This window comes from Coregonus clupeaformis, chromosome 40 (assembly GCF_020615455.1).
Source record: "Coregonus clupeaformis isolate EN_2021a chromosome 40, ASM2061545v1, whole genome shotgun sequence".
Taxonomy (NCBI): Eukaryota; Metazoa; Chordata; class Actinopteri; order Salmoniformes; family Salmonidae; genus Coregonus; species Coregonus clupeaformis.
Window position 1 is genome coordinate 4959121 of NC_059231.1, and position 19925 is coordinate 4979045.

At 43.6% G+C, this 19925-nt stretch overlaps 1 protein-coding gene and 1 pseudogene across 2 annotated transcripts; both read left to right on the plus strand.

Annotated features, from left to right (window-relative positions):
* The first annotated feature begins 921 nt into the window (after positions 1-921).
* On the plus strand, positions 922-10809 carry LOC121554969 (enhancer of polycomb homolog 2-like). Of its 2 annotated transcripts, XM_041868705.2 has the most exons (14): positions 922-1339; positions 4185-4344; positions 4703-4848; positions 5019-5225; positions 5570-5718; positions 6098-6233; positions 6480-6692; positions 6819-6902; positions 7098-7246; positions 7451-7776; positions 8375-8511; positions 8707-8857; positions 9048-9336; positions 9461-10809. In XM_041868705.2, the coding sequence occupies exons 1-14, from the start codon at positions 1187-1189 to the stop codon at positions 9531-9533; spliced, it is 2373 nt and encodes a 790-aa protein (XP_041724639.2). In that variant the 5' UTR covers positions 922-1186; the 3' UTR covers positions 9534-10809. The 2 variants fall into 2 exon arrangements, with proteins under 2 accessions (XP_041724639.2, XP_045067993.1); XM_045212058.1 differs by lacking the exon at positions 9461-10809 and having other exon boundaries at positions 9000-9088.
* Positions 10810-16439: 5630 nt separating this feature from the next.
* LOC123482891 overlaps positions 16440-19925 on the plus strand; it is a 56308-nt pseudogene continuing 52822 nt past the window's right edge.

The following is a 19925-nucleotide window of genomic DNA, read 5'->3' on the forward strand; positions in this document are numbered from 1 at the left end:
GAGTGATTGTTTATATGGAATAAATGTTTTGCCGTCCTATAAAAAAAATATATTTATCGTTTGAATTAGCTATTTATTTAATATTTTAAATATCTTTATTTCAGAACATATGGTACAAGCCAAGTGGCCCACATTGGTTTTATGGTTTTACAGTGTGAAAATATTTTCATTTTAAGTCATTTGGCATTTTAACAGTCACATAATATGGCACCAACGTCGAAATAGCTTTTGTACTTGAGGTTCTTATAGTTTTTAATACATCTTTCTGCAAACATAACAGCTGTAGCATTTCCCCTTTCTGTTTCTCCAGCAGACGTTTTTTCAATTTAAAAAAAGTGTGCCTGAAATTATAGGCAGTGAAAGGTGGCTATTATGCTTTGTTCAAAATCTTTCCATTGTGTTTGTTCCAAAGGGATGTACAAATTTGACAAAGTATTGCATTCGTTTTGCAATAAAATGTATTCTATCAACTGTGGTTTGTCATTTTATAGTCTCTTCCAGTCCATGTATCAGATTTTCTCCTTCAAGCTACTAACTATAACCCACCTACCCTAATTCACTGCAAATCCAAACACATCTGTGTTTTATATTGCCAGTGCAAGTTAAAGGCAAAATATATTTTATTATATGTTGTATCTACAAGGACACTTAAGTGATCTGTAAATTGTTCAACGACCCTCTCTACAACCTTTGAAAATGTTATTGATCATACTGGGCTGAGTGTTTGGGATAAGTGAACAATCCCCATGTTATACGTTTTTCCAACACAACTGAAAAGTAATACTTAACTAGGCAAAATGTATAAGTGTGGTGTTTGCGTGCATAGACATTAAAACCAGGTTACACGCTTTCTTCATGCATGTTGTATGAGATGCGCGCGCAACACCAGGGCCCATGTTTTTCGGATGTGTCGCGCTGGCTGTCGGGATTGTTCAGGCGCTGTGGACATGTCCGCCATGTTTCCCATGGCACTGGGAGAGAATCACCCGAGAAAAATAGCTTCTAAATCCAGTTGAACTCGACCAGAAATGGCTTTTCGCACTGGATTTCGACCGAATGGGAACCAATGAATCCTACTATTGTGGAAACAACAGAGTCCCTTGTGGATTTATACCGAGTTTTTGAGCGAATTCTGGCGGGATACATGTTTTCTTCGCATTCAATGTGATTGCGAAAGGGGCCAACAATGAGTAAACTATCGTTCCGAGCGCGAGCGCTAGACGCCGCCAAACCTCTCCCCATATACCGCAACAAAGACCTTCCGGACCTAAATGACTGCGTTTCGATCAACCGGGCTGTGCCACAGATGCCTACGGGGATGGAAAAAGAAGAAGAATCGGTAAGAAAACGTTTTAATATTGAGATATCTTTAAAAATATTTCAGGTGTACAGCAGGGCGATTGTATTCTTGATGCGTTTACGCAACGTTTTGTGCGTACGTAGTTCTTTGTCTATGCTGAGAGTCCTTCATTTCACGCTCTTTGCGTAGTAAATCGTGGTCTTTACGCAAATATATACTCAAATAGCGTAAAGAACGAGTTTTTTGTATGATTGGTAGCGCTTTCTTCGACTAGTGACGTGAATGATTTTACGTACATTTTCTTGGATGTGATTGATAACAAACAGGCGTGCGTTGTCGTAACACAAGTTAGCTAAGCTAACATTAGCTAACTAACTTGCAATGAGGTTCTTATCCAACTGTATATACGTCTGAAGTAGGTAACTAAAGAAAGTAACTAAAGTAGTGGTTGGCTAACGGTTTGTTAACTTAGGTTCTCATTCATTGGCCTCAAGCTAGCTGTCTTTTTAATAAGAAAGTAACTAACAGGAGATGTGTGGGTGGCAGATGGCTATGAAGGCGCCATAAAATAACCATGACACACTTGTAGACTAGTAGTGTAGCTAGCTACTTCTGTCTTTGATCGGTATTCTTGTTACATCAGTGAAGATGTAGTATTGCCTGCAGTCAAACAGCAATGAAAGGAGTCCTACACCTTTCAAGTTGTTGCATGAGGTTTCATCACCATGCTGGTTTGACAGTGAGGTTTCATCACCTGTTGGTTTGCCTGTGCAGCTGTGACGCCTATGAACCCAGGCCATACAGAGTGTTATTTGCAGACAAAACCGTCTTGTCTGCTCACCGTTTGTACATTATATGAAAGGCAGCCCCTTGCAGTCATGATATACAAACATGCAAATGTAAACATGGGAGTAAAAAAAGGTTATTTACAATCGCATCATTGTCTTTCGCTCCCTTACTCACTGTCTCTGGTTCCCTCTCTCTCTCTTCCTCTGTAACCTGCCTAAGATAACCTGCCTATTTATTTTATTTATTTTTATTTTACCTTTTATTTAACTAGGCAAGTCAGTTAAGAACAAATTCAATGACGGCCTACACCGGCCAAATCCGGACGACGCTGGGCCAATTGTGCGCCGCCCTATGGGACGCCCAATCACGGCCGGTTGTGATACAGCCTGGAATCGAACCAGGGAGTCTGTAGTGACGCCTCATGCCTAAATGACTACCGACCTGTAGCACTGACATCTGTAGCCATGAAGTGCTTTGAAAGGCTGGTCATGGCTCACATCAACACCATTATCCCAGAAACCCTAGATCCACTCCAATTTGCATACTGCCCCAACAGACCACAGATGATGCAATCTCTATTGCACTCCACACTGCCCTTTCCCACCTGGACAAGAGGAACACCTACGTGAGAATGATATTCATTGACTACAGCTCAGCATTCAACACCATAGTGCCCTCAAAGCTCATCACTAAGCTACGGATCCTGGGACTAAACACCTCCCTCTGCAACTGGATCCTGGATTTTCTGATGGGCCTCCCCCAGGTGGTAAGGGTAGGTAACAACACATCTGCCACACTGATCCAACACGGGGGCCCCTCAGGGGTGCGTGCTCAGTCCCCTCCTGTACTCCCTGTTCACCCATGACTGCATTGCCAGGCACGACTCCAACACCATCATTAAGTTTGCCGACGACACAACAGTGGTAGGCCTGATCACCGACAACGATGAGACAGCCTATAGGGAGGAGGTCAGAGACCTGGCCGTCTGGTGCCAGGATAACAACCTCTCCCTCAACGTGACCAAGACAACGGAGATGATTGTGGACTGCAGGAAAAAAAAGAGGACTGAGCACGCCCCCATTCTCATAGACGGGCCTGTAGTGGAACAGGTTGAGAGCTTCAAGTTCCTTGGTGTCCACATCACCAACGAACTATCATGGTCCAAACACACCAAGACAGTCGTGAAGAGGGCACGACAAAGCCTATTCCCCCTCAGGAGACTGAAAAGATTTGGCATGGGTCCTCAGATCCTTAAAAAATTATACAGCTGCACCATCGAGAGCATCCTGACTGGTTGCATCACCGCCTGGTAGTGCGTACGGCCCAGTACATCACTGGGGCCAAGCTTCCTGCCATCCAGGACCTCTATACCAGGCGGTGTCAGAGGAAGGCCCTCAGAATTGTCAAAGACTCCAGCCACCCTAGTCATAGACTGTTCTCTCTGCTTCCGCACGGCAAGCGGTACCGGAGTGTCAAGTCTAGGTCCAAAAGACTTCTCAACAGCTTCTACCCCCAAGCCATAAGACTCCTGAACAGCTAATGACTACCCGGACTATTTGCACTGCCCCCCCACCCCATCTTTTTACGCTGCTGCTACTCTGTTAATTATTTATGAATAGTCACTTTAACTCTACCCACGTACATATTACTTCAACTACCTCAACTAGCCGGTGCCCCCGCACATTGACTCTGCACCGGTACCCCCCCTGTATGTATAGCCTCCCTACTGTTATTTTATTTTACCTCTGCTCTTTTTTTCTTAACTTTTTTGTTTTATTTTACTTTTTAATAAAAATAAATAAATGCACTGTTGGTTAAGGGCTGTAAGTAAGCATTTCACTGTAATGTCTGCACCTGTTGTATTCGGCGCATGTGGCCAATAAAATTTGATTTGATTTGTCTCTCGCTTTCTGTCTGAATTGTGCCAATATAGGGTTTCACAAAAGCTTTTGTGGAGCGACAGGTAACGGTGCTTCAAGGGGCACTGTTTTCGATGTGTGCAGAGGGTCCCTGGTTCAAGCCCAGGTAGGGGCGAGGAGAGGGACGGAAGCAACACGGTTACAAAACTTTTAACATCTTTCTCTCCCTCTCTCAGGAGCACCATCTCCAGAGGGCCATCTCTGCTCAGTCGGTTTTCAGGGAGAAGAAGGAGAACATGGTCATCCCGGTGCCTGAGGCGGAAAGCAACATCACTTACTACGACCGCCTCTACAAAGGAGAGCTCAGGATCCCCAAACAACTCTTCCACATCCAGCGTCAGTATCATTTTCTTGGAACCAGCCTCTGTAGGCTAGACTCCCTCCCATCCAACTCTCACACATGCATATTCACTCAGAGGACAAATGTCGACAAGCTATCAAATAGTTTCTGAAATGTTGCGTGCCAAATCTGAATAGGGACTCTTTGACCAGCTAGCTAGCACATCTTTGGCTGTCTGTCTTTTAGCCAAGGTTATAGAGCAATTGATGTCAGTTGTTACCACATCACTTTCACAAGATGAAATCTGTCCAGCAGCCGACCAACTGTAATCAGTTAAAGAGGCCCTACACTCTTGCATTTGCACCAAGAAGGCCTTTGCTGACTTCACCTTATCCTCTCTTCCTCTTCTCACAGCCCTGGGTCTGGACAATGAGCAGCCAGACTATGACATGGACTCAGAGGATGAGACCCTCCTCAACAGACTCAACCGCAAGATGGAGATCAAACCCATACAGTTTGAGACCATGGTAGACAGGTTGGAGAAAGCCAGCGCAAACCAGGTAACATAACACCCTCCGTCTGGACCAGCAGCAATTGTGTTATCAAAAAAGGTTCTCTGTGTTAATAGAAGATTGACCTGGGTGTAATGTTGCTTGAAGAGGCTTCGCTCTGGAAAATAATCAAGGGAAACGTTGTAATAAACTAAACTTCCATCTCTGTCTGCTCACAGCTGGTCACTATCACAGAGGCCAAGCTGCTGCTGAACGAGGATGACTACCTCCTGAAGTCAGTGTACGACTACTGGGTGAGGAAGAGGAAGAACTGCCGGGGCCCGTCGCTCATCCCCCTCATCAGGTCTGAGAAGAGGGATGGCTCCACCAACAACGACGCCTACGTGGCCTTCAGACGACGCACAGAGAAGATGCAGACCAGGAAGGTGTCTCCTCACACTTAGATTATATGGAGTTTCAGTATCAAGCAATAATTTGCTGCTCGTTCAGTCTGTGATGACCTTCCATCATAGCAACTCGCATTGCAAAGGAAAACGTTAAAAAATTGTTTCTATTCTATCAAGGCTTGGAGCCTCGCACAATTTAATTAATATTTGAATGATGTTGCAAGTGATTTGTTTCATATTAGCTACAGTATGTTGTCGCCCCAGTAATGTGCTCTCCAAACATTTTCATGTCTCTCTGTACCCTTAATCAGTCAGGACCCCTGTGTAGGCTTGATTATCCTGAGGGTTAGTGTAGTTGTTTGACCGTGTCTCTCAATGTTCAGAACCGTAAGAATGACGAGGCGTCCTATGAGAAGATGTTGAAGCTGAGGAGGGAGTTCAGCCGGACGGTCACCATCCTGGAGATGATCAAGAGGAGGGAGAAGAGCAAGAGAGAGCTGCTGCACCTCACCCTGGAGGTGGTGGAGAAAAGGTGAGCCTTAAAACCGTTGGAGGGGGGTGTTGTGAGATTGTAGTCTGTGCCTTATTGGTGCCCTGTTTCTCACAATGCGCGTGTGACTGTAGCCCGTGTCCTGTTAGTGGTGCATGGTGTAGCCCAGCAGGGCTTCCTGGGTCAGAGCAGGCTACAGCTCATGCTGAGTGGTCATTGCAGTTCTCACGTCGTTTCTAACACTAACACACTACTAGTCCCGGTGCTAAAAGAGAACAGCTTTTCTCAGCCTGTTCTTACATGTTGATGGTGAATACTGTCAGTCAATATGAATGATGGTGAAGTTACTGCTGGCTTTTTATTTTATCTGTCGTATATTGAATTAATGTTTTCTTATTATTTATCTGTTGTTTCCATGTAGATATCAGATGGGTGACTTTACGGGTGAAGTCCTCAGTGAGGTGACGGCCCCTCTGGCTGAGAAGCCCGTCTACACTGCTCCAATCACTCTAACCAACGGGAACCGCCATAACCATAAAGCTGAGATCAAAATCAAGGTAATATTAGGGCTTCTATCAACCATAGCATTACCTCTTTTGTTTTACCTGGGGGTTTTACATTTGACAATCAAGCAGTTCAGAATAGGGAATGCTGTAGGATGAACCTGCAGCACACTGATTACATTTCAAGAAATGGAGTGCAGCAATGAACTCTTCTCACTCTGATCATTTGACTATGAAGAAATCTTGTCTGTCTGGCTCTGACACTTAACGACCTTTAACTCCACTGTCTTTCTCTCTCAGACGCACAAGTCAGGTAGTCTCCAGCACCATGGGTACCACCACGTCTCGGTGAAGGACGAGGATCCCTTTGACTTTATCAGACCAAAGAAGAAGTACACCAGGCGGGAACCCCTGTGCCGCCCCGGCAGGCCCGCCAAGCGCCAGCACATCGTCAACAAGGCCGATATCAAACAGTATGACTTCCACAGCTCTGGAGAGGAGGACTACCCACTGGTCAGTACCTCTGAGAACAGGGCCCTGATGATGACAATATCATAATGAAGAAGTTAATATGTTATGTAGCATTATGTTTGTGTGCAAGTGTGTATTTTATAGTGTTGGTTTTGTCTTCTCCTTCAGTCTCCCCCATCAGAACCGGACGAGGAAAATGATCCAGATGGAACGTTTGCCTTCAGAAGGAAAGCAGGATGCCATTACCTCGCTGTGAGTCTCGCTGCAATCACAAGTGCAATTAAAGTATATTCTCTCACATTCATTTGCAATTCCACACATTATTAGTATCAGTGGTAATATTGTGGTATTGGGTCTAGTCTGTGGGTAAGATGGTATTTGGTCCTGTCTGTATGACACTGGTAGCTAGCCTAAACGAGTAACTGTTTCCTTTGCCTGTCTCTGCAGCCCTGTGTGGACCAGAGCTCTGGGCTCCTGTGGGATCACCCTGAGTTGGCAGGGCTGGATGCTCTGCGGCATCGTCAGTCCCTCACCGCTCTCTCTGTACCCCAACGCTGTGTGGGACTGGCCCGCAGGAGGGTGGGCCGAGGTGGCAGGTACGTCACAGCATACCTCTCTCACTCTGCGTCCATTTGTTCTCTTGTGAAATATTTGACTTGGCTGTCTTCTGTTCAGATGGTTGTGTTATAGGTTAGGTATATTGTAGGTTGTGTTTTTATCGTGACTTTGATTTAAGTCTATTGATAAATGTTAACTGGCATTATGATTTATCAGAATGAATGTTTGTCCTCTTCTCTCAGGGTCCTGTTGGATCGGGCGTCATCAGACCTGGACGGAGTACTGAAGCAGCTAGACTCAGCAGTCTTCAGCTCCTCCTTCCCCAGGGGCCTGTCTGCGGCTCCGGAGTTCTCTGATCCCCAGGTCCCCTCACAGAACCACAGAACTATGCCTGGCTCTGCCTCCTCGCTGGCAGACATCCTGAGCAACATCCAGGCCCTGAGGTGGCGCTATTTCAGACCTAGGCCCACACAGTGTGACGGCAGTGGGGAAGGGAGGACGGGTAGACCTTCCATGGACAACAGGTTGTCTGGAGGGCTGTTTGTCCACACCAAGAACAGTGGCTCAGGTGAGCTCATCCTCAACACCGTAGTGAAAGTCCATCTTCCACTTTCCAAGCCACTACCAAACATAATTTAACTGTATACAGTTTCGATCTTGGCTATATTGTGATAGTACTGCTTGTGGAACACATTTGTTTTTTCTGTTGTTAGTTTTCACATTGTGGCTTTGTTTTCCCATGTCAGCCCCCCTGGTCTTCCTCACATTTCTCTTCAGAAACTGTTCTCAGAACTGCCAGGAAGGGTTGATTCACAACTCCCAGTCAGAAATGATTTGTTCAGGGAAGTGGAAAGACTGCCACTGAACATGAGTAACTTAAATTGTTAGGGGCTTGCATATTGAGGAACTGGCCTCTCTCCTGACTTGGTGTGCAATTTCCTTGACCGCTTCTCTATGACCCCTAGTGTTAAGGAGTGGCACCGCAGGCAGTCTTCATCTCCTCGCCATATCCTACCTCCCTTCAAGGATGCACTATTACAATTTCCAATCTGCTTGTCTTCCCTCCCTCTTTGCTATGTACTCCACCTTAGTATATGTATTCGTCTCTCTTTTATCTCTGTCGTTCCCTCTCTGATGGCCTTTCCCTTGATCTCCTGTATCTGCAGGTGGCATCACAGAGGAGCAGTACCAGACTCATCAGCAGGCTCTGGCCCAGATGCAGAAACAGCAGCTGGCTCAACTGCAGCTGAAAGCTCCTCCTCCCCAGCAGCATTTCTCACTGCCTGAGCGACAACACACACAGGTACACACACTGTCTTTCACCCCTTCAAAGAGAACTATATACACAGCATTCCTAATGGCTTCAGTCCAGTCGGTGGGGCAGAATGCATCTTCATTTCCATTAATATGTTGATAGTCTTCAAACAGCTCCGCGTATGTTTCGATGACTGCTATGGCAGTGTTACGTTCTGTAGACTGTCATTATATTGTGTTGTAGACTGCTGGCTCCACTGACTGCATCATATCAAAGACTCTGGACTCGGCCAGCGCCCATTTTGCTGCGTCAGCTGTGATCAGTGCTCCAGGCCAGGTCAACAATGAGAACAAACCAGACAACACCAGCGTCAACGGGGTCGTCCAGCCTTCAGGTCCTCTTCAGAATATATCATACATTTTAATATGGACTACTCTCAGATATTATTTTGTTGTTGGGTTCCGTAGTGGAATTGAGTCATTGCTAAACGACCAGCCCACCTCATTAATTGACATTTAAGATATGTGCTTATTCAGGGAATAGGCCTACTCTGGTTTGACGGTGTCATATCACCTCTCCTGCAGGGACCTCCAGACCTCCTCACTCCACCAGCACATCCCAGGGCGGCACAGGGTTGGACAGGTCAGGTCGGACCACGTCCTGCGGCGGCCCTCTGCTCCCTGCTTCCCACTCCACCACTCCCCAGTCTCTGCCCAACCACTGGGGCCACGGCAGCGCTGTCTCCCCTGCCCACCACCACCACAACTCCCGGCCCTCGGCCCCCTCGCCGTCTGCCTTGAAGCTGGCCACCATGGCCGCAAGCAGCCTGGACCGCGTGCCCAAGGTGACGCCCGCCATCGGCAGCATGGCCAGGTAAGACCTTTAATTTCTTGTTCTTTCATTTAGAATGGCTGATATACATAACTTTTAATTTTCCAGGCAAACTAATTTGCTTTGTATTTGAATAATGAATGACTATGTTTCTTCTTTTTTTCAGGGATAATCACGAACCTGAGAGACTTGCGTTGAACGGTATATCAGAGACCACAGTACCAATGGAGGTGACATAACCCGCTCCCTTCCTCCTCCCCTTATCCCCGTTCTGCGCAGACCGGTGAATGTGACAAACTGACTCGCCTCCGCTAGGAAGAATGCAAGCCCCAGCCACCAGAGGGCAAGCATATACAAGGACCTATACAGAATCGAGCATATCAAAATATTATAACAAATTTGTCTATTATAAATGTACATTTTGTAAATTGGGAATATCACTAACTTGTAAAATAGTATATTTGTATCATTAGTATGTTTATTTTTTTCTGTTACTTGAATTCTAGCGAATTTGTCATCATGCTTTTGCACTTGAAAATGCAAACAAAATAGTACATGTAAAAAAGCAAAAATAAAACGTTTGTGTTGGGATCATGAGCATGAACCACAGATCCTGTATCACTCGTTTTCACTATTTATTTTGCAATGTTTACATTTTTGTATCTCTAAAGAGGAAACGAATCCGCAAAATGTGGACATCGATGTTGCTAGCATATTTTATTCTTGTGCTTTTTTTCTGAAGATGGAAAAATTATCCAGATTTTTTTATTTGGTTTCACAAATTGAATAGATATGGTCTTTTTGTAAGTAACGTTAGATTAGTAATGGTATTTTCCCCTTCAGACAATTATTTTCTGTTACTTTGTCAGTTGTAACAGGAATTTGTCTTTTTAATTTGTTTATCTTTTTTTTCTTTTTTCATTCGATGCAGAATTTTTCAAAAACAGTGAAGAAATCTTACAAATGTGCCATTCGCGATACGAACCTATTTATTTAAATTGACGTTGAAATGACAAATAAATAAATGCATCATATAATCTATCTGCAGATGTAAAGCAGGAAAACATTTTTTTTTTTTTTATATAATATATTTGTCTTTTTAAACGGGTAGGGAGTCAATGAACAGTACATAGGAATCTTACCATTCTATCTGTAATGTATTGCGCTGTATAATCGTGCAGGTTACTTGGCAACTCTGTTGAACGACTACCCCTTTGGATTGGGGGGTGCACATCAATATTTTGGGGATTTTTTCTTTTTTTCCCCTTGGTGAAGGGGCAAGAAACATGTTGAAACGATGTCTGATGGTCAGTGCTTGACCTCTCCTGTAGATTAGTATAGTTGATGTAGTGATTCCTGTACAGGTATTAGAAATATGTTTAGGTAATAATTATTATCTAGTGTTCATGCACTATTTCTTCAGACATACGTGTTTCCCTGTTACTTGTTCTTGGAGGGTTTCGGAAAAAATGCTGGGAAATAAACATATCTATTCATATCAGTATATTAACTCTTTCCTCTTGTTTGCCATTTCTTCACCAAAGTGAGTTATGTATTTAGCCTTAAGTGAAGTTTTACTTGTGTCTCAAGAAAGTGATTGTATGCTACATCTGTTGCTATGTTTTAGTCTTCAGAATATTGTATACTGTGCTTAGTAGTTATCCTTCACTGTAGTCTGAAATGTATTCAGAACAAGATCAATAGTGAGGTTTAAGTTATGTGGTGTAGGCCAACTAAAGACAAATGGACCAGCCTGGTCTCATAGACTAGACGTAACATAGTAAAGGTGAATTCTGGATACTCAAATTAGTATATGTTACGTTTGGTACAGTGGGGAAAAAAAGTATTTAGTCAGCCACCAATTGTGCAAGTTCTCCCACTTAAAAAGATGAGAGGCCTGTAATTTTCATCATAGGTACACGTCAACTATGACAGACAAAATGAGGAGAAAAAAAATCCAGAAAATCACGTAGGATTTTTAATGAATTTATTAGCAAATTATGGTGGAAAATAAGTATTTGGTCAATAACAAAAGTTTCTCAATACTTTGTTATATACCCTTTGTTGGCAATGACACAGGTCAAACGTTTTCTGTAAGTCTTCACAAGGTTTTCACACACTGTTGCTGGTATTTTGGCCCATTCCTCCATGCGGATCTCCTCTAGAGCAGCAAAGCATGATGTTTCCACCCCCATGCTTCACAGTAGGTATGGTGTTCTTTGGATGCAACTCAGCATTCTTTGTCCTCCAAACACGACGAGTTGAGCTTTTACCAAAAAGTTATATTTTGGTTTCATCTGACCATATGACATTCTCCCAATCCTCTTCTGGATCATCCAAATGCACTCTAGCAAACTTCAGACGGGCCTGGACATGTACTGGCTCAAGCAGGGGGACACGTCTGGCACTGCAGGATTTGAGTCTCTGGCGGCGTAGTGTGTTACTGATGGTAGGCTTTGTTAATTTGGTCTCAGCTCTCTGCAGGTCATTCACTAGGTCCCCCCGTGTGGTTCTGGGATTTTTGCTCACCGTTCTTGTGATCATTTTGACCCCACAGGGTGAGATCTTGCGTGGAGCCCCAGATCGAGGGAGATTATCAGTGGTCTTGTATGTCTTCCATTTCCTAATAATTGCTCCCACAGTTGATTTCTTCAATCCAAGCTACTTACCTATTGCAGATTCAGTCTTCCCAGCCTGGTGCAGGTCTACAATTTTGTTTCTGGTGTCCTTTGACAGCTCTTTGGTCTTGGCCATAGTGGAGTTTGGAGTGTGACTGTTTGAGGTTGTGGACAGGTGTCTTTTATACTGATAAGTTCAAACAGGTGCCATTAATACAGGTAACGAGTGGAGGACAGAGGAGCCTCTTAAATAAGAAGTTACAGGTCTGTGAGAGCCAGAAATCTTGCTTGTTTGTAGGTGACCAAATACTTATTTTCCACCATAATTTGCAAATAAATTCATTAAAATCCTACAATGTGAATTTCTGGGGAAAAAAATCTCAATTTGTCTGTCATAGTTGATGTGTACCTATGATGAAATTACAGGCCTCTCATCTTTTTAAGTGGGAGAACTTGCACAATTGGTGGCTGACTAAATACTTTTCCCCCCCACTGTATGTTTACATAAGACAAGGTTACTTGAGGCAAAAAACGAAATTAGGGTGGTTGGTCGGGTGTACAATTCTAATATCTAGCAACCAAAAGGTTGCGTGTTTGAATATCATCATGGACAATTACAGCTAATTAGCAACTTTGCAACTACTTTTAGCTACTTTGCAACTACTTAGCAGGTTAGCTAACCCTTCCCCTAACCTTAACCCTTTAACTTAACCTTAAACCCTAACCCAGCTATTTTACGTCTATGAGCCCAGGCTGCCAGGTTGAATGGACCCCATCACCATCATTGGGAACATCAGAGGCCCCCTCATTCATAGGAAACCCACTAGAGGGAAGCATTGGGTTGAGTGATTAGCTTTCAAAGGATCATAACAGTCTAATGAAAAGCATGAGCTGGCGCACACTCAGAGAAAAGTATTTATTGTAGAGGTGCTGATTAATGGCAAATAAATTGCAAGCTATAAAAAAAGTCGCACACTATATATATTAATTACTGGGTAGAACACCAACGTTTCGGCATCACTGTGCCTTCAAGGATCATATTGGACCATCGATTTTTGGATGGTCTCGGGGCTGTGCTTTGTCAAGTGCCTGAAGGTGAAGATAAAGCAAGGCCCATAGCATTCTCTAGCAAGACCCTGAGTAAGTCGCAGAGAAGGTATCCGGCACACAGACTTGAATTTCTAGCACTGAAATGGAGCGTGTGTGAGAAGTCCAGTCACTGGCTTAAGGGGCACGAGTTCACTGTCTGGACAGATAGTAACCCGTTAACGTACATCATGACAAAACCCAAGATGGATGCTTGCGAGCAAATATGGGTTGCCAAGCTTGCACCATACAACTTCGATTTGAAGCGTTTCCCAGGCGGCAAGAATACAGTTGCAGATGCACTGAGCCGCGACCCCTTTGCAGTGACTGTCGTGCAGAGACTGATGAGGGAGTCCTACCTAGCACTTCTGTCTGAGGCTGTTGGGACGCTGAATGATGATGTCCAAGATGCCTTCCGGTGGGCTTCTTATCCCCAGGAGATAACCTCCTTGACCACTGCTGAAGTGAAAGCTATATGTCAGTTCCATATCGACTGGGAATGTTCAACGGAGATGCAAGCAATCCAGCTTGGTTCCAACATTCAACAGCTGCAAACTCTGTGATTTCCAAGGTCATCCCTTTCGTCTTCAATAAGAAACGGCCCACCAGACGAGACCAATATGTTTCTTCTAAAGTGTTGTTGCTGATGAAGCAGTCGGACCGCTTGAACCTAAGAGAGGGAGTTCTGTATCGTGTCATTATGGAGAGTCACACAAACCGGAGAAAGTTCCAGTATGTCTTACCAGAGGTGTTGCGACTCAAAGCAATAATAATAATAATATGCCATTTAGCAGACACTTTTATCCAAAGCGACTTACAGTCATGCGTGCATACATTTTCTTTGTGTATGGGTGGTCCCGGGGATCGAACCCACTACCCTGGCGTTACAAGCGCCGTGCTCTACCAGCCGAGCTACAGAGGATGACCGGCGTTCACGACCTTGCAGGACATCAAGGCCAGGCTACAACTCTAGCCCTGGCAAGACAGAGGTTTTTCTGGCCTGCAATGGAGAGAGACATCAAGGAGTATGTACGCTGCTGCCAGAGATGCGTTCTAGCAAAGACTCCAGAGCCAGCGGCTAGAGCCCCGTTAGAGAGCATCAAAACCTGCTCTCCCATGGAGTTGGTGTGTTTGGATTTTTGGACAGCGGAAGACAGTAAGAAGAATTCAGTTGACGTTCTGGTGGTGACTGACCACTTCACTAAACTTGCCCATGCATGGCCATGCAGAAACCAGACAGCCAAGCAAGTAGCTCGTAAACTGTGGGATCATGTCTTCTGTGTCTACGGATTTGCTGCAAGGATCCATACTTATCAGGGTGTAAATTTCGAGAGCGAGTTAATAGCAGAACTGCTTAAGCTCTCTGGTGTCCAAAAGTCAAGAGCCACGGCATATCACCCAATGGGGAATGGAGAGACTGAACGCTTCAACAGGACATTAGGCAGCATGCTCAGGAGTCTACCCCTGAAAACCAAGGAACATTGGCCTGAACAAATCCAGTCATTGATATTTGCCTACAATGCCACTGTTCACGAGACTATGGGCTATGCTCCATTCTTTCTCATGTTTGGTAGGGTCCCTCGGCTACCAGTGGATGTGATGTTCCACAATGTATTGGACGACTCCAGTGTTGTGGATTGCAACAAGTATGTCGAGACTCTGATCACTGGGCTGAAGGAAGTTATGAGTGTTGCCCAAAGGCACACTGACAAGCAACAGAGACGACAAGGTCGGGAGTATGACAAGCGGGTTAAAGGCATCAGTTTGTCCATGGGGGATCGTGTCCTCATCGCCAACAAGGGTGAAAGGGGCCGCCGCAAGTTGGCTGACAAGTGGAATCCCGAAATTTTCACAGTGACTTCAGTCCATCCACAAACTCACACGTACATAATCCAAGACCGCAATGGCAGAGAGAAGGTGGTTCACAGAAATCTACTGCTGCAGGTGAACTTCCTGCCATTTGAAATTGATGATTCAGAGTCCTTCAATGACAGTGAGGCTGCAGGACCTTCGATCAATGTAGATGCAGGAGAGGCCACGCACTCTGGCGATGGACTGGACAAGGAAGACATGGAGGACTCTGGGGAAAGTGCATCTTGGATGGCGGAGGATTCAAGCGATTACTCCAAGCTCTGGACATCGGATGGAAAGACAGAACCAGAAGAACCTCGCCTGCCTGAGGAAAATGACCTGGGAAGCACCTCTGAGATCCTGGAGCTGATTCCTTCAAACCCTCCTCTGATCAATGATCTAAGGCCAGAACCACTGTTAGTCACCATGGCCCCTAGCCCAGTGGCGGGTCGCACAGGGCGGGGAGGGTAGTTAAACCAGTCAAGAGACTAATTGAGTCAATCCCCCAGAAGGTGCAAGTTTAACATAGTACAGAATTACCGTTTTTTTACGGCTAAGAAGGTAGATATAGTGTAAGAGGCACTATGCATCTAGGGGCAGTTGAAGGCCTGACCAGATTTCACTTGCCCTGAACCCTATGGTCAGTTTTGAGCTGAATTCAGAATTATGCCTTGAGTTTGGTAGATTATTTTGTTTAGTTTTACAAGGTTGGTGAAATTCAGGAGGGGTGAATGTAACAGTTGTTAAAAGTACTTTGTGAATTTCACCAGGTTGATATATTAATATAGCATGTTGATGTGTTATTATGCATGCCTGCATCCTGGGAATAGGAGAGTGTGTACTTATGTTTGGCCCTGCGTGCTCCTGCTCAAATAATGTTGATGCGCTATGAGAGGTTGGGACGCTTTTTCTGTCATCTTCAGAAAAGTTAGATTCCTTTAAGCACAAAGTCATACACACAGTGTTTTGTTCATGAATGATGTTGTATATTTGGAGTTTACTCATAAGTGGATGGTATTGTTAAGATGCTATTGTAATTGTACTTTTTAGGATGATATTAACATTCTGAATTCAACATGTGGTTACTAGCTAGCTACGGTATTGTATGCGCGAACGATGGCTAGCTCCTCGACTGATCCCAGTCTATGTTGTAGAAAGAGGAGATAAATGGCAGAACATATTTGTGCTCTACAAATGTTTGGTATTTTCTTTTGGATGCAGGTATGTGGTTTTATCTATGTAAAATGTATGTTATGTGTTGATACATTATAAGGAGAGGCTGTACTCATTTTTGCATTCTAAAAATAATTTTGCTGCACTATGAGAGAAAGAGGTGGCAATGGGCAGAACATATTTGTGCTCTACAAATGTTTTGTCTTTTCTTTTGGATGCAGAGAGAATTCTGATTCATTAAAACAGCCTGATCTCCGAAGTCCACGTCTTTAGTCCCAATCAATCACACACAACGCATAGCTACAGTGGTGCAGTACAGCACCGGTTACACAAGCACGTGATAGACTGAAACATCAGCATCCCCATCACTTGGGTGGACCTAGGTGGGATTGACTGGACAGCATCAGCGCGACGAGCTTCACATTGGTGGATGCTGGTTCTGATGCAAGGCGCGTCGGTGGATACGGGAATACTGGAAGTCTGAAGCTAATATTTCACCACGAATTGGGGAACTGAAATCCATAACAGACAGACCATTCATCAAGCTCTTAAAAAAAAAAAAATTTGAATTCAGCCTACCACCAATTGTTTAATTGACTGGAATGGACGCTCGAGATTGAATTTCAGCGAACCACAATGGAAAGGAGTGGTTAACGTCACCTCTTCGAAGAAAACTGGTGTAAACTTCACGATAAGTAGAGAGAGTTATTTGGGGTATCTGGTTGTATATAACCTAGTGATGTGGACATGGCGGACGCTGCTGAGTGTGGTGTAAAAGTGATGTGCCGATTCAGGACCTTGAATTATTCTGAAACCAACAGAGACAAATACATCCCGAAATTCAAGGGCGAAGACACGGTATTATTAACGGTGAGCAAAACAATTTGATATATATTATAGACCTAATGTTCATTGTTATGTAGTCTACAAACAAAGCCACGGTGCACAGGTGCTTAAATTCACTCACAAATTCCTTTTGTCAAAAGAAACCGTGATGTGCAAGTTGATCATGAACATGGGTGGTGATTCATTGGGCCCTTAATGGGAATTTGTTCGTAAGAATAATGGTTTAAATGCCAAAAGGGACCTACATTTTTATAAATAATTCCTGAACTCTGCTATCAATGAAAGCATCTCCAGTAATTTACTGAAGTCAAGTGAGCCAACACACATCCGCGCTTGTTTCCTCCTGAAATGTAATGCGCGAATACACAACACTATATGGTATCTCGTGTTTTCTGGTAGGGAAACTGAGTTGGATGCACTCTCATGCACAGATAAAGATAGCTACAAATAATTCCAAGCAAACAGTTTGAAGCACGCTTATTCAATCTTCCATAATCAGAATTGTACCAAATCATTTATTTCATTTTCGCACCTTCTCAGAAATTACTTTGAGATCATGGGAAGAGTGAGGCTGCAGAGGATGTGGTAGCCTAGCAGGGGTGGTGTTTAGCAAATGTTCAATTGTTAAAGCAAGATGTGTTTACTGTCATGACATACAAACACACACACACACACACACAACTTCACAGCAAGATTTAAGTGAGCTTGAGTTGACCCTTGTACTTTATTTTTACACTGTATGCACACTCACAGGACTCTACACACTCACACACAGTGACATTCCAACACACACACAAACACACACTTCATCATTTGCTCACACACACATATGCATACACATTTATACTGACTCTACACACACACACTCACATACAATCAGCATTTACGCTGCTCCTAATCTGTTTATCATATATCCTGATGCCTAGTCACCTTACCCCTATACATATCTACCTCTATCACTCCAGTATCCCTGCACATTGTAAATATGGTATTGGAACTGACCCTTTTTATTTTCTGGTGTTATTCTTATTTCTTTGTTCTACCTTATGTTATTTTTAGTGCTACATTGACATTGATTACTGCATTGTTGGGTTTGGAAAATGAAAGCATTTCACTGTACTTGACATTAAAACTTGAAACTTTATGTTTTTGTATTTCATTAAAGAGAGATTATACATTTTTAAAAGTATTAAATAACTACATTTTCTTGGTTTATCCCCACATTCTTTTTCTTTATATACACTACCATTCAAAAGTTTGGGGTCACTTAGAAATGTCCATGTTTTTGAAAGAAAAGCAATTTTTTGGTCCATTAAAATAATATCAAATTGATCAGAAATACAGTGTAGACATGAATAATGTTGTAAATGGCTATTGTAGCTGGAAACGGCTGATTTTTAATGGAATATCTACATAGGCATACTGAGGCCCATTATCAGCAACCATCAGTCCTGTGTTCCAATGGCACGTTGTGTTTGCTAATCCAAGTTTATCATTTAAAAAGGCTAATTGATCATTAGAAAACCCTTTTTCAATTATGTTAGCACAGCTGAAAACTGTTGTGCTGATTAAAGAAGCAATAAAACGGGCCTTCTTGAGACTAGTTGAGTATCTGGAGCATCAACAATTGTGGGTTCGATTACAGAATCAAAATGGCCAGAAACAAATAACTTTCTTCTGAAACTCGTCAGTCTATTCTTGTTCTGAGAAATGAAGGGTATTCCATGCGAGAAATTGCCAAGAAACTGAAGATCTCGTACAACGCTGTGTACTACTCCCTTCACAGAACAGCGCAAACTGGCTCTGACCAGAATAGAAAGAGGAGTGGGAGGCCCCGGTGCACAACTGAGCAAGAGGACAAAAACATTAGTGTCTAGTTTGAGAAACAGACGCCTCACAGGTCCTCAACTGGCAGCTTCATGAAATAGTACCCGCAAAACACCAGTCTCAATGACAATAGTGAAGAGGTGACTCCAGGATGCTGACCTTCTAGGCAGAGTTGCAAAGAAAAAGCCATAGCTCAGACTGGCCAATGAAAATAAAATATTAAGATGGGCAAAAGAACACAGACACTGAACAGAGGAAGATTGGAAAAAAGTGTTATGGACAGACGAATCGAAGTTTGAGGTGTTCGGATCACAAAGAATAACATTTGTGAGACCCAGACCAAATGAAAAGATGCTGGAGGAGTGCTTGATGCCATCTGTCAAGCATGGTGGAGGCAATGCGATGGTCTGGGGGTGCTTTGGTGGTGGTAAAGTGGGAGATTTGTACAGGGTAAAAGGGATCTTGAAGAAGGAAGGTTATCACTCCATTTTGCAACGCCATGCCATACCCTTTGGACGGCGCTTGATTGGAGCCAATTTCCTCCTACAACAGGACAATGACCCAAAGCACAGCTCCAAACTATGCAAGGACTATTTAGGGAAGAAGCAGTCAGCTGGTATTCTGTCTATAATGGAGTGGCCAGCATAGTCACTGGATCTCAACCCTATTGAGCTGTTGTGGGAGCAGCTTGACCGTATGGTATGTAAGAAGTGCCCATCAAGCCAAGCCAATTTGTGGGAGGTGCTTCAGAGATTACCTCAACAAATTGACAACTATAATGCCAAAGGTCTGCAAGGCTGTAATTGCTGCAAATGGAGGATTCTTTGACAAAAGCAAAGTTTGAAGGACACAATTATTATTTCTATTAAAAATAATTATTTCTAACCTTGTCAATAACTACATTTCCTATTCATTTTGCTATATTTCCTATTCAAACTCATTTCATGTACAGTCGTGGTCAAAAGATTTGAGAATGACACAAGTATTGGTCTTCACAAAGTTCGCTGCTTCAGTGTTATGAGATATGTTTGTCAGATGTTACTATGGTATACTGAAGTATAATTACAAGCATTCCATAAGTGTCAAAGGCTTTTATTGACAATTACATTAAGTTTATGCAAAGAGTCAATATTTGCAGTGTTGACCCTTCTTTTTCAAGACCTCTGCAATCCGCCCTGGCATGCTGTCAATTAACTTCTGGGCCACATCCTGACTGATGACAGCCCATTC

Coding starts and splice junctions, on each gene's coding strand:
- LOC121554969 (XM_041868705.2), top strand. CDS start 1,187: ATGAGTAAACTATCGTTCCGAGCGCGAGCGCTAGACGCCGCCAAACCT. Junction 8,512..8,706: donor CTGAGCGACAACACACACAG/GTACACACACTG, acceptor ATTGTGTTGTAG/ACTGCTGGCTCCACTGACTG. Junction 9,337..9,460: donor GCCATCGGCAGCATGGCCAG/GTAAGACCTTTA, acceptor TCTTTTTTTCAG/GGATAATCACGAACCTGAGA.